Source organism: Rhinopithecus bieti, unplaced genomic scaffold (genome assembly GCF_001698545.2).
Source record: "Rhinopithecus bieti isolate Rb0 unplaced genomic scaffold, ASM169854v2 scaffold_19737, whole genome shotgun sequence".
NCBI lineage: Eukaryota > Metazoa > Chordata > Mammalia > Primates > Cercopithecidae > Rhinopithecus > Rhinopithecus bieti.
The window spans coordinates 2076523-2098537 of NW_016809683.1; the positions used below are offsets into that span (position 1 = coordinate 2076523).

Here is a 22015-nt window from a genome sequence, read left to right on the forward strand (position 1 = left end):
AGAAAATGTGGCCAGGCAGGGTGGCTCATGCCTGTAATCCCAGCACTTTGGGAGGCCGAGGCAGGTGGATCATGAGGTCAAGAGTTCGAGACCAGCCTGACCAACATGGAGAAACCCCATCTCTACTAAAAATACAAAAATTAGCTGGCATGGTGGCACTTGCCTGTAATCCCAGCTCGGGAGGCTGAACCAGGCAGATCACCTGAGGTCAGGAGTTCGAGACCAGCTGGCCAACATGGTGAAACCCCGTCTCTACTAAAAACACAAAAATTAGTTGGGTGTGGTGGCACATACCTGTGATCCCAGCTACTCGGGAGGCTGAGGCAGGAGAATCGCTTGAACCCAGGAGGCGGAGGTTGCAGTGAGCCGAGATCACACCACTGCACTCCTGCCTGGGTGACAAGAGCAAAATTCCATCTCAAAAAAAAAAAAAAGAGAAAGAAAAAAGTTATTACCTGGAGTATAAGCTCATGTTAGCAGTGCTTTATCCTGATGGCAATGGCAGATGGACTTGGAAGTGGGGAGGAGGCCCTGAAGATAAAAATCAATTAGGAAGCTATTGTAATAGCCCAATGAGAGATGGTCCATCTACTGGGGCACATCCTGCTTTTACATTTGTACCATGGTAATTATGGACTTGAACTTGTTTTACATTGCCCACAGAACACATACACAGAAGATAGTAAGTTGCTCAAAAGCAGGAAAACAAGTATCATTGCTTCACCATAGGGGACATTTATTATTTGTCTTCCCAGAATAGATCCCCTTTCCTTTGTGGAAGGACTAATGCCCTATTACAACTTTGTGGTGTGCCAGGAACTGTCTATCACAATACTAAATGATCACATGACCCTATCCCAGCCAATTGGAGTTCTTCTCTTGGATTTAGTGCGTGCACGTGTGTGTGTGTGTGTGTGTGTGTGTGTGTGTGTTGCTGATGTGGGATCACGCTCTTTCCTCTCTGGTCAGGAGACTATAAAGATGTAAGCCTGAGCTACCTGTGGCCATGATTCCAGGCCCCTAAGAATTGCCAGCCTGAGAGAACAGAGGTAAGAGGGAAGGATTTGAATCCCCGGACCCAGCTGTCCAGAGGGCCTGCTTCTCTCTGGCTCTGAGTGGGTTTTTGTTTTGTTTTGCTTTGTTTTGTTTTTTACACGAGTTACATATTTTCTACTGGTCTCTTTATTTTTTTATTTTGCAATTTAGGGCACACACACAGACTAAGTATCTGTGGTATGTCCCTCTGCCTGTCTCTTAAGGTAGTTTTAATTAGGTCCTGTCACTTCTGGCAAAAGGCCCTGGCCTAATGTATGTACCCAGGATGGCATCCTCCCATCAGACCTAACACAAAGAAGCTGCTCAAAATACATCTGGAAAGAGAAGAGCACAGAAAAACCGTCTGAAGGAGATGCCCAAACGAAGCACAATTTGATAGGCCCCACCTGTTGCTGCCATGCACCGGGCAGTTTTCCTTAGGTCAGGTGGACCAGAGAACAGCCCCACACTTAGGGAGTGCCCCTTCTTCATATATCCTAGATGCCATCCTCACTTGCCATGGGAAAAGGCATTCTTATTCACAAACCCCACCATGACTAGGCCTGCCCAGGGGATCCTCCTTTCTCTCTTTCCAAGTTTCAAAAATGCAAGAGAACTGTGAAAAGATATTCAACAAGGAATACTTTTCTATCAAGGTACAGAGGAAGCACTTGAATCCATTCAAGGAACTATGACCTCCTGGCTCCCACCACCAACCAACTTCTGGCTGAGCTAGCTCCGGTGTGCACCTTAACAGAGAAGCCTCCCTCATTACTATTTTAAAGAACAAGTTGTTCCTACCCTCATCCCCTGCTGGTACTCTCTTAGCCAACCTGGCATTATTTTCTCCACCTCTGATTATCACTGAATGTAGTATTCATATCTTAATTTTGTGTCCCCCCCAACCCAACCAGAATGTAAGCTCCCGGGGGCCAGGGGCTCTCAGTTCTCTTCACTGTTCTATTCCCAACACCTAGGACAGTGCCCGCCACATGCTGTGTTTTCGACAAATATCTGTTTAATAAATGGAGGTGCAATGATCTAAGACTGGGAACAAGTGAATAGCATTTTGTGATTGAGAGAGTAGGCTGAGGAGAGATCTGACTTCAGGTCTCCAGGAGCTTAAAATGAGCAAGAACTTGATATGCTCCATCTTCAGGTGGACTAAAAGAAGAAATGGGACCAATAGGACTCATCACACTTTTAGGTCCAAGCTAGTGGTACATTGCGTGGACAGCTACTGTTTTTGCCTACTTAACATGCACTTACTCTTCTGACAGCAACCCCTGATTTTCCTGGTGTCTACCCTGACCTACTTTTGGAGGTAAGCAGGTGACCTAATTTGGCCAATCAGCAGACCCCGCACCTTTGCTCACAGCGATTGCTTTTTGTCTGGACACATGATCCAATTCAGGCAAGAAGAATCAATCCCATGACTTTTGCCAAAGCAAAAGGGAAAACGAAACTCCTTCCAGGGCCAGGCATGGTGGCTCACACCTGTAATCCCAGCACTCTGGGAGGCCAAGGCAGGTGGATTGCTTGCGACCAGGAGCTTGAGACCAGCCTGGGCAACATGGTAAAAAAAACCATCTCTACAAAAAACACAAAAATTACCTGGGCATGGTGGCATGCACCTGTAGTCCCAGCTACTTGCTGGGGCTGAGGTGGGAGGATTGCTTGAACCCAGGAGGTCGAGGCTGCAGTGAGCTGTGATTGTGCCACTGCACTCCAGCCTGGGTGACAGAGCAAGACCCTGTCTCAAAACAAACAAACAAACAAAACCTCCCTCCACAGGGACACTGCTAGCAGGAAAGATGATGAAGCTTGGAGCTGCTGGAGTCATCACCTGAATCTGAGAATAAAGCTAACTCAGAGGAGAGCACCACAGAGATGTCAAGGGACCAGCTTGAGTTATCTCCCTGGATGTGACCATGTCTGCAGGTACTGGAAATTTCAATCATGTGAGCCAATACATTCCCCTCTTCTGGGGAACCACATGGAAATGGGTTTCTGTCACAACTGAAATCATCCTGACCAATGGATTTAGGGCTCTGAAGAACAAAAAGGAAATACATCATTAGGGCTCTTAAATGCCTCAGAGGAAAGCCTAACATCAGGGAAGGTGTCCCAGAAATGCAATCTAACACCTTTTGGTGAAACTCATCGCCAGTCTTTTTGGTGAGTAGGATAGGAGCTGCGGAGAAAAAGGCCGTTCTACTTTTCTTAAGTATTTGCAGTTACATTTTGCAAATGATTTCAGCAACTTTATCTCAGGTATTTTAACATCTCAGCATCTCACAGTTGTAAGGAACAGAATCAATCTTCTACTCAGTGCACAGGGGGAGACAGCATGATAGAGCAAAAAGAGCACTGAACCAACAGTCCAACAATCTGGCTTTTCATCTTTATCTGATCACTGATTAGCAGTGTGGTCTTAGAAAAATCACCTTGCTTCTATTGGTCTCATGACTACCTCGTCTTCAAGCACTCACCCAACTCTGCAATGGAAAATCTGCTAGGACAGGGGTTCTTAATTTTTGATGGGGCCTGAGCCCCAGGAAAACACACATTGCGCACGATTTTATGTTGCATGGGGTTCACAACTCTAGAAGCCAATCTACATCTCTAACCTCTCTGCTTTACAGTAACACCAGCTTCTGCTTGAGCGCTCCTCCAGTGAGAGGGAGCTCACTACTCATAAGGAAGCCTATTGTACTATTGAACTGTACAAGAAAAATAAGTTCTTCTTCATATATATGTATTTTTTTTGAGATGGAGTCTCGCTGTGTCCCCCAGGCTGGAGTGCAGTGGTGCGATCTCGGCTCACGGCAACCTCCGCCTGCCAGGTTCAAGCGATTCTCCTGCCTCAGCCTCCCGAGTAGCTGGGATTACAGGTGCGCGCCACCACGCCCGGCTAATTTTTTGTATTTTTAGTAGAGACAGGGTTTCACCATATTGGCCAGGCTGGTCTCGAACTCCTGACCTCAGGTGATCCACCCACCTCAGCCTCCCAAAGTGCTGGGATTACAGGCGTGAGCCACCGCCCCTGGCGTTCTTCTTCATATTAAACCAATTTCTATACACTGTAATTTCTACTCATTGGTCCAAGTTCTCCAAGGCAAATCAGAAAACTTGTTTCTCGCCTGTAAATGACATCTCTTCCTCTCTCTCTGAAGACTGTTTCTAACTAAAAAATGTAGATGATTCGCCATGAAAATTACGTTACTGTACACTGTTACAAAGATAAGTTCTTCTTCCACCTCACCCCTAATATGCCAAATGTTCAAATATAGATGCTGAAGTCTAAATAATCACGCTGCTATTAATCTGCATAGATCTAGGTTTTGCAAAGAGGAGAATTGCTGTATAAAAATATCTTCAAAGAAACCGCATAGTATTTTGGGGAAAGCACTGCATTCAGAATCAGAAGACTTGGAGTAATACTGGGTCTCATATTCCAACTACCTGTGTATCCTTGGGCACGTCACTTCTCTCAGTCTGGTTCTCTTCTGCAAAATGCGACAGGAATGCAGTGAGGATCAAGTGAAATAATGTTTGTAAGCTTCTAGCGCAAGGCTGGGAACATAGCAAATTCTCAATAAATAAATGCCAGCTCCCGCGCTCAGCAAGCTCGCAGTTTTATTCGATGCGCTCGGCGCTCTTGGTCGAGCGGGATTCCCCCTGCGGAGCCCGAGTCTGCGCTCTGGGTTCGACTGAGGCTCCCTGGCCTCTCGCGCTTTTCTCTCCTTCTCCAAGATGGCGGCGATCGGCGGCGCTGAGGCGGGATCCGGGCGAGCCGAGTGAAGGTAGCGGCGAGCGGAGACCCCAGGAGACTGGGCTGGGCCCCCACCCTGAGGCGGCAGCAGCCCCGCCCCGCCGCCACCTGCCGCCCTGGGCCCGCGACACCACCTCTGGGGTGCCCCAGGCCCGTCGCGGCCTACCCCAGGGGCCGAGCCGGGGACTGGAGTAGCGGCCGCAGCCGCCCCCAGGAAGGGGCTGGAGCGGGCAGAAGGAGGAGGGCGGGCGGGAGCTGTTCAAACGGGGAAGGCGGGAAAGCTGCGGGGCCGGGAGGGGCGTGCGGCCGCCCCGGGGCCTGCGGACCCGGGCCGCCCCTCCCCCTTGCCCGGGCCGTCTCCGCCCTCGGGGGCGCCGTAAGGCCGCCGGGGACGCGGGAACCCGGGTCCAGGTGGAGCTGTGCGGCTCGGAACCCGCGATGTGGGGGTCCCTCGGGCTGTCAGGGGGAAAGCGCTCGTGGCCGCGGCCACGGGAGGGCTGGGGCCGCGGCTGGCAGGAGAAGGTACGAGGAGCTTTCTTCTTTTCCTCTTCACAGAGCTTTGTTGAACTAGCTGTTGCCGCAAAACTGCCGGGAGAATCCCACTCGTTTGCCGTGGAGACCACAAAAATGGTGGTCCTGGGGGCTGTTTGTGTAAATCACCGGGTATTGTGTGTATTCTTTGCGTGCAACCCGGCTTGGCCATGCCTTCGTGGTGGGAGCCTTCTCCATGCAGGCCCATTTTCCCTCCACTAACTACTACTTGTAGATTCACTTTATAGCGTGCAAAAGCGGAGAAACATCTCTGTCCCCTCTTGCTGAGGGCTACGCTGGTGGCTGATTATATTTCCTCCTAATAGAACAAATTAAAAAACTGAATCCCAAATAAAGCCTGTTGATTGGACAAGGCTTGTCAAAATTTCTATCGCTGGTCTTAGGGAATGTGTGTTGTCAGCCAATCTGTGCGGTGGTCGTGGTTCCGCTTAATTGCACTGCAATGAGAGGATTCAATCCCCATCCCAGACTGTCTGGATCTCTGCAGCTTCCAGAGCTGGCAGGGGCTGGGAGTGCTGCCTAGGTAGGTCCCTGGAGAAGGGAGTGGCAAGAGGATTCGGAGTCGCTGTGTTCGGAGATTGGAGGAAACCTGGACGAAGATGAGAAGGCATCACTTGCCTGTGTCCTAGAAGTAACAAGAAAATTTCCAAAATTGGCAACCGGCGGATGTGCCTCTTCCTTTACCTGCACTGACTGGCATTTTGAGTTATTGAAAGGAGTGATGGAAGAAGAGAACGCAGAATCTTGGACCTGGCTGTCATCCTGGAACAGACCTGGATTTCAGAATTTCTCTTACTGCCCGTTTGCAGGACTCACTTTGTTGCCTTTTTTTCACTGCTCATTTACATTATGGGGTGAAGAAGCTTGTTGATTGCGGGAGCTAAAGTTACCTCAAAAAAACAAACATCTGAAACCTCTTTTTTAGTATAATTTGAAGTTGCGAAATAATAAAGTACTATATGTGAGGATTTTTTTCCTCCTAATTACTTTGGTCATCCCAAAGGCCTATGCCTGAAAATAACTTGTATACTTGTCTGCAAGGGAAAAAGCAACTCTGCCGCCTCCTTTTCATATCCTAAAGAAAAGTCCCCGAAGAGCTATTTAACAATTTGTGCATTTCATAAGTATACATTTTTATGGTACCAGTTTTTTACTTGTATCAACAGTATGGAATAATGAACTTATGTTGTCATATCTTGGCACACTGAGACAAACAAAATTATTCCTGCCTCGTGGAGTTGACAACATTGAATTTTATAAACTCCCAAATTATTGACTTGAGAATGGGTTAGCACCTGTTTCACATTTGCCAACATTTCATATAATTATGACCTCCCTTTTCTAATGTGAAAATCAAACCTAATATTTTTCATTTTCTTTAATCCTCACAATCTACTCTCTACCCCTGAACTCTGAATTTTCACAGATCGTATTCAAGACCTGGAAGGAATACCAGGGGTTCGTCTGATCTTATATAAATGTTGCCTGAACTCTGCCTTTCTTTCACACTGTTGCTTGAGATTTATCTGGTATCTTTCTTCTATGAGTCAGCAACCAAAACTAAACCCTGAGCTGCAATAATATCCTGATTTTAAAGAATGTAGAAATTCAAGGCCCATGATCTGCCCAAGCTGTGAATGATAACAGTCCATTGTGTTTAATTTTAGTTTTCCAACCTCTTGGCTGCCCCAGTTCTTTAGTGAATTGGACTTGTCTTCAGGCCTCATTCCTTTTTTTTCGTCAGGTTATTTAATCCAGTAAATTATAAAATGCTCTTCAGTGTTTTTAAGAAAATGTAAACAGTGGCAGACCTAATCTAATACGTCATGCTAACACATTTTCTGTGTTGGCCTGTGCCTCTGAGAAGCAGTTCCTAATTTTCTATTCCCTTTCACACAACTTTGTAATCCACAAGTTTTTTAAAGCAGCCAGTAACGAGACCACGATACAGTCATCTTTCTTTCTGTTTTCAGAGGTACTTATTTCTGTTCTGTTAGTTGCCCAACTCTGTTTTATGTTGATTTTGATGTTACCAAAGGGAAGGCCTGTTTGTAAGTCTCAGGACCAGCCTTTGCTTACATTTACAAGTGCATTTTGTTGTTGACAAAACATTGATGACTGTTATTTATGACATTGAATATTTAAGTTTTTTGCCATTATTTCTCAAATATTCTTTGCCAGAATTCATGCATGAAAATTCATGAACGGAAAGTGTTTAATTTGAGGTCTCCAGTGGTTCTTGGCGTTATCAGCCTATGAAAACCAATATAATGTGTATATTTTCTTTTTTTTTTTTTTTTTTTTNGAGACGGGGTCTTGCTTTGGCGCCCAGGCTGGAGTGGAGTGGCCGGCTCTCAGCTCCCTGCAAGCTCCGCCTCCCGGGTTCACGCCATTCTCCTGTCTCAGCCTCCCGGGTAGCTGGGACTACAGGCGCCCGCCTCGTCGCCCGGCTAGTTTTTTGTATTTTTAGTAGAGACGGGGTTTCACCGTATTAGCCAGGATGGTCTTGATCTCCTGACCTCGTGATCCGCCCGTCTCGGCCTCCCAAAGTGCTGGGATTACAGGCTTGAGCCACCGCGCCCGGCCTAATCTGTATATTTTTCTTATACACTCAGTATTTTAGTGCCATTGAGAGGATATGCTGTTTTCAAATAAATGGATATAATTCCCTATATTTCCCTTCTCCTACCTGCACCCCTTTTGGAGTCAGCACCACTTGGGTGGAAAGGGGAGGACAGTAGTTTCCACTGAGAAACTTTCATCCTTAAATGCTGGAACATGAAAAACTGGCTACATTATGTATCTTGCCTCCTCACATTTTTATCTGAGGCCTGACCTTATGTCCCCTTCGTTTCCTGTGAAAAGGCCCTTCGAACAGGCAGTTCTCCAGTTTATCTTTAAAACAATCCAGTTAATGGAGTTTCATTACTCTAGCTTCTCTTACTTTGACCAAATCCATTCTTTATTTCACTTCTCAGAGAAGTGAAGAAATGCTTTTTTATGTTTCTTTTCTTATAAATCATTCTTCGTAATGCTTCATTTTCCTATTTAGGCCTACCTGTACATTGTATTTTATCTGATTTGTGCAAGTAAGTCTTTTTAATGTAACTTACGAAAGCTCCCCTTGTTAATCAAATTCATCTTTTCTTTCACAAAAGTTCCATGCTTCAGTATTGTCCACAGCTACCTGGAGGAATTAGTAATGTGTCATTTAAGTGTCCTTCAGTATTTCTAAATCCCCTTATAATAATGAAGGTAAAATTAAATTTAAATAAATGATCGATTAGATTAACTTTGTAAGCATCTGACTTAATTGGATGAGAACACTGCCAAAATATTTGATATGTAATTTTAAATTTCCTGAAGGACTTGTGACATTAGTTGTTCTTAAAACTTTTAAAGAACTTTACCTTGGCTGGGCACCATGGCTCACACCTGTAAGCCCAGCACTTTGGGAGGCTGAGGCGGGTGGATCATGAGGTCAAGAGTTCAAGACCAGCCTGGCCAAGATGGTGAAACCCCCCCATCTCTACTAAAATACATAAATTAGCCGGGCGTGGTGGCAGGTGCTTGTAATCCCAGCTACTGGGGAGGCTGAGGCAGGACAATCACTTGAACCTGGGAGGCAGAAGTTGCAGTGTGCCAAAACTGCCACTGCACTCCAGCCTGGGCGACAGAGCAAGAATCTGTCTCGAAAAAAAAAAAAAAACTTACAGTGCATTTTATAGTATTATCTTCAAAGTCAAAATGGACATATAAACTCAAATGCCAAAAAAGATTGTAAAAATTCAATAAAACTCAATACAATATCTAGAACATTTAAATTGTAGCAATTCTTATTAGTGAAGATCTTATTAATCATAAAAGTTTTATGACCAGTGGACAAATGATAAATATCTCCCTATTTTCACCTAGCCTTTAAGAAAGCCTTGATGGTGGTGACAGCTGTCACATGGTCAACTGATGTAAGGAGTGTACCTGCTTTTACAATTACATAAATCTGAACAAATTCATGTAACCCTCCCAAAAATGCAAAAGAGATTATGCTCTAAAGATATTTAATATTCCTATACAGTTAATCATTTCTGTTTAAATTACAATGCAATAGATGTTACTAGTTCACCAATCCAGTTGGTAGGATTTTATGGTCTTCAAATGTTTGGTGTGATCTGTCTTCTCTGCATCTTGCTTTACCTGTGTATTTTATAACCATGATTGAACCTATCCCTCTAACTTAATGTTGGTTTCTACCCTGTCTCAGTGTTGTCAGTCCTGTTGGCATTTCAGAAATTCTCATTAATTTTGAAAATATTTTTTGTATTGGAGGTATTTTATATACTTCCCCAAATGACAACTTTAATTCATGACTGAAATCTAATTAAGCCTAGTGTACTTCCTGCAGTATCAACCCCACTATATTTACAAAGAGAATGAGGAGGTGACAAGACACTCCTTTATTTCTTGCTGCCCTTCCAGTCGGCCCTTGGATCACTACACATTTCCATCTGGAAGGTTGCGTCTCCTCTGATTTCGCATTACAGGAGGGTTTTCCTTCTTTGTTTCTCAGACCTGGTCCTGTAGACGGGAAGGAGCCTGGACACAGTGACACATTCTCAAAGGCCCTGCAGGACCACCATGGCTTATGATGACTCCGTGAAGAAAGAAGGTATGACCCCATAATCTGAGAAGCATTCCAAAGGGGGTATCCTCTTCAATCCTTGCAGCCCATGGATATAGAGACCAGGACTGGGCACCACAGCCTGGACTCCCAAGTGATGGTCCAGAGCACTGTTATGACACTCAGCCTCCACGCCATCCCCAGACTGGGCCCATGGAAACGAAAACCAGGACAGGGGTTCCAACATGAGAGTCTGAAATATGAGTCTCTTAGTTTATTGGGGTGATCCCCTGCAGCACTCTTGGTCCTTGCCAGCTCCAGTGTGCAGGAGTCTGGGGATAGGAATCACATCCTGGACTCCCACAGAGAGCAGCACAGCACATGAATCATGAATCCTTATTCTTTTCAGCCTTTCGTCTGCAAGTCTGTGTCCACCTACCAAATCACAACTAAGAAATCATATCTGAGGTTGCACATGGGGCCTTTGCATAGCGTGGAAACATTGTTTCTTCAGGTTTGATTCTTGTATTTGCAGCCAGGTCATCAAGAAATATTCTGTTCCCCTGGGTCTAGCCCTGTATTGCAGTGGACTTGATTGAAACATTGTTTTAATTTGGAAATAGAGGAACTGTTGCATTACCTGCATGGTGATTTGGTCATTACTTACTTGACTTTCTCATTTCCTTTCCCAAATAAACCTGTGCTTCTCAGATTGTTTTGATGGTGATCATACCTTTGAGGACATAGGACTTGCAGCTGGCCGAAGCCAACGAGAGAAAAAACGTTCTTACAAAGATTTTTTAAGGGAAGAGGAAGAAATTGCTGCTCAGGTCAGGAATTCTTCCAAGAAGAAGTTGAAGGTAAGTCCTGAAAATTTAAATTAGGAAAGTCTTAAACTACTCCTTTTTTTTTTTTTTTTTTTTTTTTTTTTTTTTTTTTTTTCTGCTATGATGCAGAGTTTTTTGCTCTTGTGGCCAGGCTGGAGTGCGAGTGGCGCATGATCTCTGCCTTACTGCAACCTCCACCTCCGGCGTTCAAGCATTCTTCTTTGCCCAGCCTCCCGAGTCACCTGGCAATTACAGTTTCTGCCACGATGCCCGGCCAATTTTCTTATTTATTCAGAGATAGGTTTTCACCATGTTGGCCAGCAGGTCCTCAAAGCTCTGACCTCAAATATCCACCTGCCCTCATGCCTCCAAAGTGCTAGATACAGGCCTGACACGTACCAGGAAAGTCTTAAACTACTTCTTACCATATTCCTAATATTTGCAAGAGAAGGTTTTTATATATACTTTAGAAAAGAAAAATAAAAGTGCGCACTGTTTTCTATTATTCCTCTGTACTTTGTTTCCCAAAGTCAGAATCATCAAAGACAAGAGGGGGTTCCAAACTGCATTTGCCTTATCATCTGATTATTGGTCAATCTTCTTCTTATATTATAGGATACGAACTCTTACTTCTTGGACGGACACACACAAGAAGAAGAGGAAGCACTCTCTGATGATTACGTACTATGGAGGTGAGGATGGGAGACTGGCAACAGGTGGGATAAACACATCGCTCGGTTTCTTGGAGTCGGTGTTTAGGAAAGGGATCAGATGTTGCTGAACACAGTGGCCCTATTTAACAGGACAGTGGTCTTGTTCTGGCAGTGGCCAGATAAAGCCAGGTTGTGAAGCGAGGAGAGGAGGTGGAGGGCTGGTATTTGGAGGATTCAGCATAGAAGAACAGTCTGCATTTGTGATCACACCAGCGTCCAGGTCCTTTCTCCCCCCAACTCATTCCACTTATCTCTGTGGCCCATTGTTATTAGCGATCCCTTGGCTCCATATGTAAGTCTCTGCCTGCACCTGTGGTCACTTCTCAACCAGTTAGACCACTCACAGAACCAGTCTTTCTTAGCTGTGTATGACATAGCTGATGAGAACTTCAACTGCTTCCAGAATTGGGTTTCCTGAACACAGACAACAAATGATATTCTGTCCCCACTCTAACTTGTACACTTCCCATATATCACAAGCTATAGTCAGTTCTTCTGAATTGTTAACTTGCCCATAATCCCCAGCTATAGTCAGTCTTGACTGAATTGTTAACCTTCCCATAATCCCCACAGCGTATAGTCAGTTTCTGGCGCTATGCTGCTCTGTTGGTTGACTCAGTGAAGAGAAACAACTTTAGTGGCAAGAACTGTGTCCAGGGTCAGAGGCAGAATCTACCAAGCCAAGAAGCACAAGGGCATCATTTCTTAATGTTAGGAATCAGTTAAAGGGTCTCCCTTCAGATCATTCCTGTTAGCCTCTTTGTCATGTTAGCTAGGTGCTTTTGATGAGAGAGGAAGCTTGTTAGAAGTTGCTTCCCATCATATTGACAGTACTTCTCCTGATTATTTCTAGACATTTCGTCTTTGGAATCGTCACAGAAGAAAAAGAAAAAGTCCAGCCCACAGTCTACCGATACAGCTATGGACCTGTTGAAAGCTATCACTTCCCCACTGGCAGCAAGCTCCAAGCCCTCCAAAAAGACTGGGGAGAAATCCTCTGGCTCTTCAAGCCATTCGGAGAGTAAAAAGGAGCACCACAGGAAGAAAGTCAGTGGAAGCAGCGGGGAACTACCCCTGGAGGATGGTGCCTCCCACAAATCCAAAAAAATGAAGCCTCTGTATGTGAACACAGAGACATTGACCCTTCGGGAGCCTGATGGTTTAAAAATGAAACTTATTCTTTCACCAAAGGAGAAGGGAAGCAGCTCTGTTGATGAGGAGTCTTTTCAGTATCCCTCTCAACAAGCAACTGTGAAAAAATCCTCAAAGAAATCAGCTCGGGATGAGCAGGGTGCTTTACTCCTAGGACATGAGTTACAGAGCTTTCTGAAAACAGCCCGGAAAAAGCACAAGTCATCTTCAGACCCACATTCATCTCCTGGCCCTGAAGGCTGTGGGTCTGATGCCCCCCAGTTCCCAGAGTCCCACAGTGGCAACCTTGATCTTTCAGGGCTTGAACCTATTCTGGTAGAATCAGACTCATCCTCTGGTGGGGAACTAGAGGCTGGGGAGTTAGTGATAGATGATTCTTACCGGGAAATCAAGAAGAAAAAGAAGTCAAAGAAGAGCAAAAAGAAGAAAGACAAGGAGAAGCATAAAGAGAAGCGACACTCCAAATCCAAGAGAAGTTCAGGACTTTCTGCTCTGCCAGTGGGAGAGGTCACAGTGACACCTGGCCCTCCTCCCAGCATCCCATACGCTGGAGCAGCAGCACCTCCCCCGCCACTTCCTGGCCTCCACACAGATGGGCATAGTGAGAAAAAAAAGAAAAAAGAAGAGAAGGACAGAGAGAGAGAGAGAGGAGAAAAGGTAAAGCATCTTTTAAGTGTGGTGGGGATAAGAGATGAAGCAGGTTCTTCCTGGATAGTCAATGGACTTTTAAGTTAAGCAGTTGAGGTAAACCACTGGGAATTAAGCACATTTGGGGGATATGTTGGAATGATATAAAGTATAAAATATTACCAGTGCCCCAGTCTGTCTGATACAAAAATAGGAGCAATCTTTTTTTTCTTTTATTTATCTGTTTTTTTTTTAGATGGAATCTCACTCTGTTGCCCAGGCTGGAGTGCAGTGGTGCAATCTGAGCTCACTGCAACCTCCTCCCAGGTTCATGCCTCACCCTCCCAAGTAGCTGAAATTACAGGCACCCACCACCACACCCGACTAATTTTTTTTTTTTTCGTATTTTTAGTAGAGACGAGGTTTCACCATGTCGGCCAGGCTGGTCTCAAACTCCTGACCTCAAATGATCCTCCCACCTCTGCCTCCCAAAGTGCTAGGATTACAGGCATGAGCCACCATGCCCGGCCTAGGGTTTCTTAATAGAGTTATTCTCCCATTGTGCCAGGAATAGGTTTAGTTACACTGTGGCTTATTCCAACTAGTTCTTAGAATTCATAGAAGGAGCTAAACCCAGTTTCTTTCACTTAGCATCACTGTCTGCTTAGGGCAGTTGGGAGATGTCAAAAGGTGTTCTTTGAGTTCATTTTGAAAAATAGACTATCAAAATTGGTAGAACACTGAGCAATCAAGTTAACAGAATAGCTAATGACTTTCCACCAGCTGGTGTTGGCTACTTTCTGGTATTCTTTTCAGTGTCGAATGTATGTTATTTTACTGAGTGCTTACTGTATGCCAAGCTCAATGGTGTAGATAGTACCAGGAAGTAAAAAAACAAGCAGGACATAGTTGTTGACTTTAGGGAGCTCACTGCTGATTAGAGAGAGAGGAATGATAAATCAGTCACCTTGGTTTGATTTCTTTCCTCACAATTCAACAATTTCTAGCAGTGAACTTTAGGGTCTCATAACTATGTCATTAAAGGTTTCTTTTTTTATTTATAGTTCTGCAAAATGCAATGTGAAAATCTGGAAGAAAAGCTACTAAGAACGAGAAAATCAAATATGTTAAGAATCTGGGGCTGGGTGCGGTGGCTCACACCTGTAATCCCAGCACTTTGGGAGGCTGAGGCAGGTGGATCACTTGAGCCCAAGAGTTTGGGACCAGCCTGGGCAACATAGCGAAACCCAGTCTCTACAAAAAAAACACAAAAATTAGCCTGTTGTGGGGGTGCACATGTATAGTCCCAGCTACTCAGGAGATTGAGGTGAGAGGATTGTTTAAGCCCAGCGGTGGAGGCTACAGTGAGCTATAATCTTGCCACTGCAACTCCAGCCTGGACAGCTGAGTGAGACTCCCTGTCTCAAAAAAAAGAGAATCTGGGAATGGGAATTCTCTGCTGTAAAGGGTGCCTTTTAAGAAAGTCTGTTTATATCTATCTGTTTATGTCTATAGATCTATATCTGTTTATATCTATTGGTATATATATATATACACATATCTGTTTATATCTGTCTCAGAAAAAACAGGACTCTACCTCAGAGCCAGGAATCAGTGTGAACATAAAGACCTGGATATTCCAATACTAAGTCAGGTTTTATTCAGTTGTTTATTTGAAAATTGCTTTATGAAATAAACACTATGTGTTCTTTATAAGATTCTGTTTATCCTAAGAATTTCCAGTCTAGTGATGTGATAATGCCATGAACTCATCATCCAATGCTGAATGTCCGAGCACAGGGTAGTCAGGGAAAGCTTGAAGAAGGAAAAGTTTTCAGTGGAAGTGGACACATGGAGGCAGAGAGATGTTCAGGAAGCAGCAGAGTAAAATAACTCTACCTGTGCAATTCCAGCTGCCTGGTAAATATTTCTACTCGAATGCCTTGGGTACCTCAAACCCTTATGTCACTAATGGACATAACCTACCTACATCCTCCGTATTGCCAGTATCCCACCAGTCAACCCAAACTCAAAACTGAATGCTTATCGCTTTTCTCAACATTTTATTATGAAATTTTTCAAACAAAAAGGATTGAAAGAATTGTATAATGAAAACTGCATATTCTCCACCAGGAGTTTACAGTTAATATTTTCTTTTTGCTTTATCATATATCTGCCCATCTTTTCATCCACCAGTCCATGTTATCTTTCTTAATGTATTTCAAAGTAAACTGCAGGTAACATACACTTCACCCCTAAACACTTCAGCCTACATATCATTAACTTGAGTTTAATATTTATTTTCAGGAATTTGTAAATATGAAATTTACATATAGGGAGGCTGAGGCAGGAGAATAGCTTGAACCCGGGAGGCAGGTGCTGCAGTGAGCCAAGATCATGCCACTGCACTCCAGCCTGGGCGACAGCGCGAGACTCGGTCTCAAAAACATAAAGATAAAATTTACATATGGTGAAATGCATAGATATTGAGTATATGATGAGTTTTGATAGATGCACTCACCTGTGTGGTGAAGCCTCTGTCAAGATACAGATATAACCATCATCCCAGAGAACTCTCTCATACCCCTCTCCAATCCATCCCCAATCCCCGAGCCAACAACTGTTCGGATTCTTTTCCAGTCTCATGGTTCACTTTTACATTTCCCCCTTCCCTGCTCCCTTCCAACTATTTCTGCACAAATATTAAGCTTGACAGTCTTCCTTCTTAATATCTTTCAAGCCTTTAGCTCCTCTATTACCACTGCCACTGTCTTAGGCCTCATTCCTTTCTAAACTTACTGTAATAAGTGGCCTTGTTTTGTTTTTTTATTCTTCTACCGTGCAGTTAATCTCACACATTGATGCCAGAGTAATCTTAATCTTAAGTAGCATCTTGATGATGGCACTCCTGTGTTCTGCATCTTCAGTGGATTCTTACTGCTTTTATGGTAGACTCTAAGCTCCAAGAGGACCAGGACCACGTCTGTCTTGCTATCCCTAGTGTTTAACCTGCCATCTGGCCTATTGTAGACAGTCGGTAAATACTTGTCAAAGGAGTAAATATCAGGTAAGTTCAAACCTTGGCCAAGCATTCATAAAGTGTCTGGATTTAGCCTAATCCTCCCTTTTCAGCTTTACCTCTTATTAGTCTATTGTGCATACACTGTGTGGAAATCAGACTTGTTTCCCATACATTTTTATCTCTATTCCTTTGCTCATTTTTTACAGTGACCTTCCTCTTCTTACATATTGAAGGTCTGCCCTCTTTGCAAGACCTAATCAAATGCCACCTCTTCTAAGACATCCTGAACACCCCCCATTAGAGTTAACATCTAAACTCTCATATTACCTTGCTGTCTTATTGCACTTATTTTCTTCCTTGTATTGATTGGCATTATCTTTGTACATATTCTGTTTCCTTTACTAAAGACTATAACGGAAGACTGGTTCTTAGAATTCATACAAGGAACTGGTGCAGTGGCTCACACCTGTAATCCCAGCAGTTTGGGAAGCGGAGGCAGGTAGATCATTTGAGGTCAGGAGTTCGAGACCAGCCTGGCCAACATGGTGAAACCCCATTTCTACTAAAAATACAAAAATTAGCTGGGTGTGGTGGCATGCGCCTGTAATTTCAGCTGCTGTGGAGGCAGAGGCAGGAGAATTGCTTGAACTTGGGAGGCAGAGGCTGCAGTGAGCCAAGATTGTGCCACTGTACTTCCAGCCTGGGCGATGGAGTGAGACTCCATCTCAAACAAAATAGAATTCATAGAAGGGGCTATACCCAATTTCTTTAACTTCGCAGCGCTGTCTGCTTGGGGCAGAACATAAGCTCCTTTACCACCTTATAGTATCTTCAACTCCTCAATGTCCTTAGTAAGCACTTTGTAAGTATATGTCAAATAAGTGAATGTGTGGATGAAAACATAGTACTGAAAAGGTAGGTCGGGAGCAAATTGTAGAGAATCTTAAATGCCAAAATAAAGGACTTGGCAGCGGGCAGTGTGGGGTTTATAAGCAAGGTTTAGTTATGATCTAAATGATAAGAATAAAATGATAAGAGTTGTACAAGGTGGATTAGACTAGGGAGAGACTTTAACCAAGAGAGTTATTATAGTCCAGAAGGTTAGTAATAAAAACCTAAGAGACAGGAGGATCGCTTGAGTCCGAGAGTTCAAGACTGGCCTGGGCAATCTAGCAAGATCCAGGTGTGGTGACGTATGACTGGAGTCCCAGCTACTCCTGAGGTGGAAGTGGAAGGATCACTTGAACCCAGAAGTTCCAAGCTTCTGTGAGTTTTGATTGTGCCACTGCACTCTAATCTGGTTGACAGAGCAAGACCCTGTCTTTTTAAAAAAGAATTAAAAAAAAAAAGCTTGAGAGAAATAAAATTGAGATCGATTCAGGAGAGGCTCTGAAGGAAAAATTGACAAGATCTACCTAGAGCAGGGGTCCCCAATCCCCAGACCACAGACCAGTAGCCGTACATAACCTGTTAGGAACCAGGCCACATAGCAGGAGGTGAGCGGCGGACAAGCCATAGAGGCTTCATCTGTATTTACAGCCACTCCCATCGCTCATATTACTGCCTGAACTCCACCTCCTGTCAGATCAGCAGGAGCATTCAATTCTCATAGGAGCACAAACCCTGTCATGCTCTACCCTGTCACAAACCCCAAAAGGCTCCTCATGAGAATCTAATGCCTGATGATCTGTCACTGTCTCCCATCCCCGGGACCATCTATTTGGAGGAAAACAAGCTCAGGGCTCCCACTGATTCTACGTGATGGTAAGTTGTATAATTATTTCATTATATGTTACAATGTAATAATAATAGAAATAAAGTGCATAATGTAATGCACTTGAATCATCCTAAACTCCACCCCTGCCCCTGCCCCAGGTCCATGGAAAAATTGTTTTCCGTGAAACCGGTCCCTGGTGCCAAAAAGGCTGGGGACTGCTGACCTAGTGGGCTTGTATCTGGGAAGCCAGAAATATAAATGAGTCTAAGAAATACCTCTTCAGCTTTGAACCTAGATACGTTGGAAAAATAATAAGCTCTTCAAAGTTAAGGACTTACTTATCTATAATTTGCCCATGTGGCTAACAGTTGCTAGTGAAAAATGAATTTTAATTTATAGCAAAAACCTTATTAAGAGTTAATATTTGATTGTGGCTGTCCAAAAAATCTGAAGTAGTCATAATCTGAATTTAATCATTTATTTGTCCAACAAATATTTATGGTGTATATACTGCGGTTTTTAAACCTGATTTGTGCATAAAAATTCCTGTAAAGTTTTTTAAAAATATATTTTCCTGGGTTGTGTTTCAGTGTAGAAAAGAACTGTATAAAAGTCAGGGACAAGCAGGCGCAATGGCATGCACCTGTAATCCCAGCTACTTGGAAGGCTGAGGTGGGAGGATCACCTGAGTCCACGAGTTTGAGACCAACCTAGGTGATACAGCAAGACTCTAGCTCTTAATTTTTTTTTTTTTTTAATTAACCAGGCATGGTGGCAAACACCTGAGTTTCAGCTACTTAGGAGAGGGAGGCAGGGGGATTACTTGAACCCAGGAGTTCACAGCTAGCTGGGCAATATGACAAGACTCTGTCTCAAAAAAATAAATAAAAAGTCAGGGACGAAGTTCACCCAGAGATAGAAAAGAATGATTTAGGAGCAGTGTTTCTTCAACCTACAGTGAACAGAGACTGGAGAAACAACTGGTAGAAATGCCACAGGCCTCTGCGGGCCCCTTCTACCTTCGATTCTAGGATCAGGACTCTAATAAAAATAGAGAAGGTGAGAAGAATAGCTGGTTTTGGGAGAGGATAAGTTAGATTTAGATCAGGAGATTCAGCATAGCTAAGTGGTTGAGAGCATAGGCGTGGAGCCCACCTGAATCCAATTCCTGGCTCTATTTGACCACTTAGAAACAGTGTGATGTTGGATAAGTTACAGAACAATTCTAAGTTGAGGATAATAACAGACTTACCTCCTAGGGTTGTGAGGATTAAATGAGGCAATACATGCAAAAATGTTTAGGACCTCGGTGTGCCAAGGTGCTCTGGGATGCGACATCAAACTCACCAGGATAATGCTTGATATTTTAAATACATTTTGAGACAAACAGCAATACTTGACATCTCTCAGATACCTTATGAACTACTAGTTCAAAGTAATTCCCAATTTCAACGATGTACGTTACATTCTTTTCAGTAGTGCCATATCTTTTCAAAGCCAAATGTGTGTGCTCTAGAGGTAAAAAGCAACTACCACATTGAAAACCCATATAAGCACTGTGAACCAAGAACATTGGAGAACTTTGTCTTTGCACAATGCTCAGCACATTAGTGAGCATTCAATAAATACTCTAATCATCTCAGTGGCAATGGAAGTTCAAGACCTAGAATTTGGCTGGAACTTGGGTGAGAAATTGGGTTGTTCATGTGTGAAAAATGGAATAGGTAAATGGATAAGAGGAAATTGAGCTCAGAGCAGAATTTTATAGAACAGCTATGTTGGAGGAGAAACACAGAAGGCAGGAGAAAGACAGTTTCAAGAGTAGACTGATCTCATGCTAGAGAGGCCAAGGAGTTCAAGTGCAGCAGGTAGGAATGGAACTGGATTGGGGGTTGAGGAAAGAGTGAGCAGTGTGGAAGTGAACGTAGCAGCGGTGGGCTCTTACTCGAGAATTTTTACCGGCACAAAGAAGGGAAATTGCACTATTTCCTGGGTGAAAGTAGCCTTTCAGTTGTTTCGGAGGTGGTTTTTGTTGTTTGGTTGGTTGGTTGGTTTTATTGGTTTTGAGTCCCTGCTTTCTAAGGAAGAGTAGAGAAATCGTGTGGTAATATCTTGATAATTTCCCGCTAAAAATCATCTCATTGGATTGGAAGGCTTTTGTTGGAACAGCAAGCTTGTAATCCGAGCACTTTGGGAGGCTGAGACGGGTGGATCACGAGGTCAGGAGATCGAGACCATCCTGGCTAACACGGTGAAACCCCATCTCTACTAAAAAATACAAAAAAACTAGCCGGGCGAGGTGGCGGGCGCCTGTAGTCCCAGCTACTCCGGAGGCTGAGGCAGGAGAATGGCATGAACCCGGGAGGCGGAGCTTGCAGTGAGCCAAGATCGCGCCACTGCACTCCAGCCTGGGCGACAGAGTGAGACTCCATCTCAAAATAAATAAATAAATAAATAAATAAATAAATAAATAGGAGGAGCAGGATACAGTTACATTTTAAATATACCTTACTTTTGGTTTTACCCCAAATAAAAGCCCATTTTTTGTCAATAGCCAGGTGCGGTGGCTGACACCTATACTACTCCAGCACTTCGGGAGGCCAAGGTGGGTGGCATCATGACATCAGGAGTTCATGACTAGCCTGACCAACATGGTGAAACCCCGTGTCTACCAAAAATACAAAAATTAGCCAAGCGTGGTGGCACGCGCCTGTAATCCCAGCTACTCAGGAGTCTGAGGCGGGAGAATCGCTTGAACCTAGGAGGCGGAGGTTGCAATGAGCTGAGATCATGCCACTGCACTCCAGCCTGGGTGACAGAGCGAGACTCCGTCTCAAAATAAATAAATAAATTAATTAATTAATTAAAATCCTGTAATGTTGCCATTTCAGAGACACACCTTTAGTTATCTGTATGTTTCCAAAATATGCACATTTTCTCTAAACCTAAGACTGGGCTAGGTAGCCTAATTGATCTACTAATAAAAGTTTGAAACATAACTAGACTTGTGATGCTGTTACATTAGTTCTCTCTCTGGCAAACCTGAGGCTAAGTAACAGCAACAATAAATGGTAGAAAGTAGTCACTACCATTTACTGAGTGGCCACTAGGTGCCAGGCTCTCCTAGGCATTTTCTGAATGTTACCACTCTTGATTAATAAGTAGTATCATTTGCCTCACTGACAGAGGAAGAAGCTGTAATCTCTCCACTATGCCACATGCCTTTCCACAACTTTAAGACATGGTTACTTGGTGCCATGATACATCTTTGACTCAGATTCAGCAGACTTGGATTCTTACTCTGGTCTGCTACTTACTAGGTCTGTTCTCCTGAGATTGCTTTCTCACTTCTGCTCATTTGTAAATTGGGGTTAGATTAAATTAGGTGGTACATGTAACATGCTTAGCACAGGGCATGGCTTAGTAAATGTCAGCTGTTACAGTTACTTTCGCTTACATCTTAAGTTCTTCAAAAGCACAAAATATATTTGAAAACATTTCAGCCACTCATTTCACATACTAGACTAAGCAAGGAGACTATGTTTTATGCGTATAATACCCTACCTTAATATAACCTCCCACCTTTAGGAACCAAACTCTGTGGTTACGTCACATATTTGGAAAATAGTTAAGAACCAGAAAGAAAACAGGGCCTCTAAGGGGCAAAAGCAGATGTTACAAAACCTACAGCTCATTGGAGAGCTTCATCATCACTGGAGAAGGACCAGTGAGGTGAGTCCTGTGACCTCTGTGCCTCTGTTCCTTTATGCTTAAAATGGGGAGCTAGCACCCAGCCTACTTCACGTACAAGGATGTTGTGGAAATCAGATGAGGTCCTACACATGAATACACACTTGGCCTCTTCACGCACAGTTCTGAGACTTTGCTATTCAATAGTACATATTTACTCTGCTCTTACATCCTGCCAGGTGGTAAGGACACAAAGATGAAGATAGAGTGTCTGCTCTCAAAGAGCT

The 22015-nt window shown here is 43.8% G+C and overlaps 1 protein-coding gene and 1 long non-coding RNA gene across 2 annotated transcripts in view; one reads left to right on the forward strand and one right to left on the reverse strand.

Annotated features, from left to right (window-relative positions):
* LOC108540870 (uncharacterized) overlaps positions 1-4771 on the reverse strand; it is a 31334-nt gene extending 26563 nt beyond the window's left edge. The window contains exon 1 of the long non-coding RNA XR_001888789.1: positions 4501-4771. This is a non-coding gene — a long non-coding RNA (uncharacterized LOC108540870). The remainder of the gene's footprint in view (positions 1-4500) is intronic.
* A 1-nt stretch (position 4772) lies between these two features.
* Positions 4773-22015, forward strand: part of HMGXB4 (HMG-box containing 4) — a 39458-nt gene continuing 22215 nt past the window's right edge. The window contains 7 exon segments of the mRNA XM_017890132.1: positions 4773-4841; positions 5366-6649; positions 9930-10028; positions 10692-10840; positions 11423-11442; positions 11444-11499; positions 12374-13329. Coding sequence (XP_017745621.1) covers positions 9998-10028; positions 10692-10840; positions 11423-11442; positions 11444-11499; positions 12374-13329 — 1212 coding nt within the window. The 5' untranslated portion in view covers positions 4773-4841; positions 5366-6649; positions 9930-9997.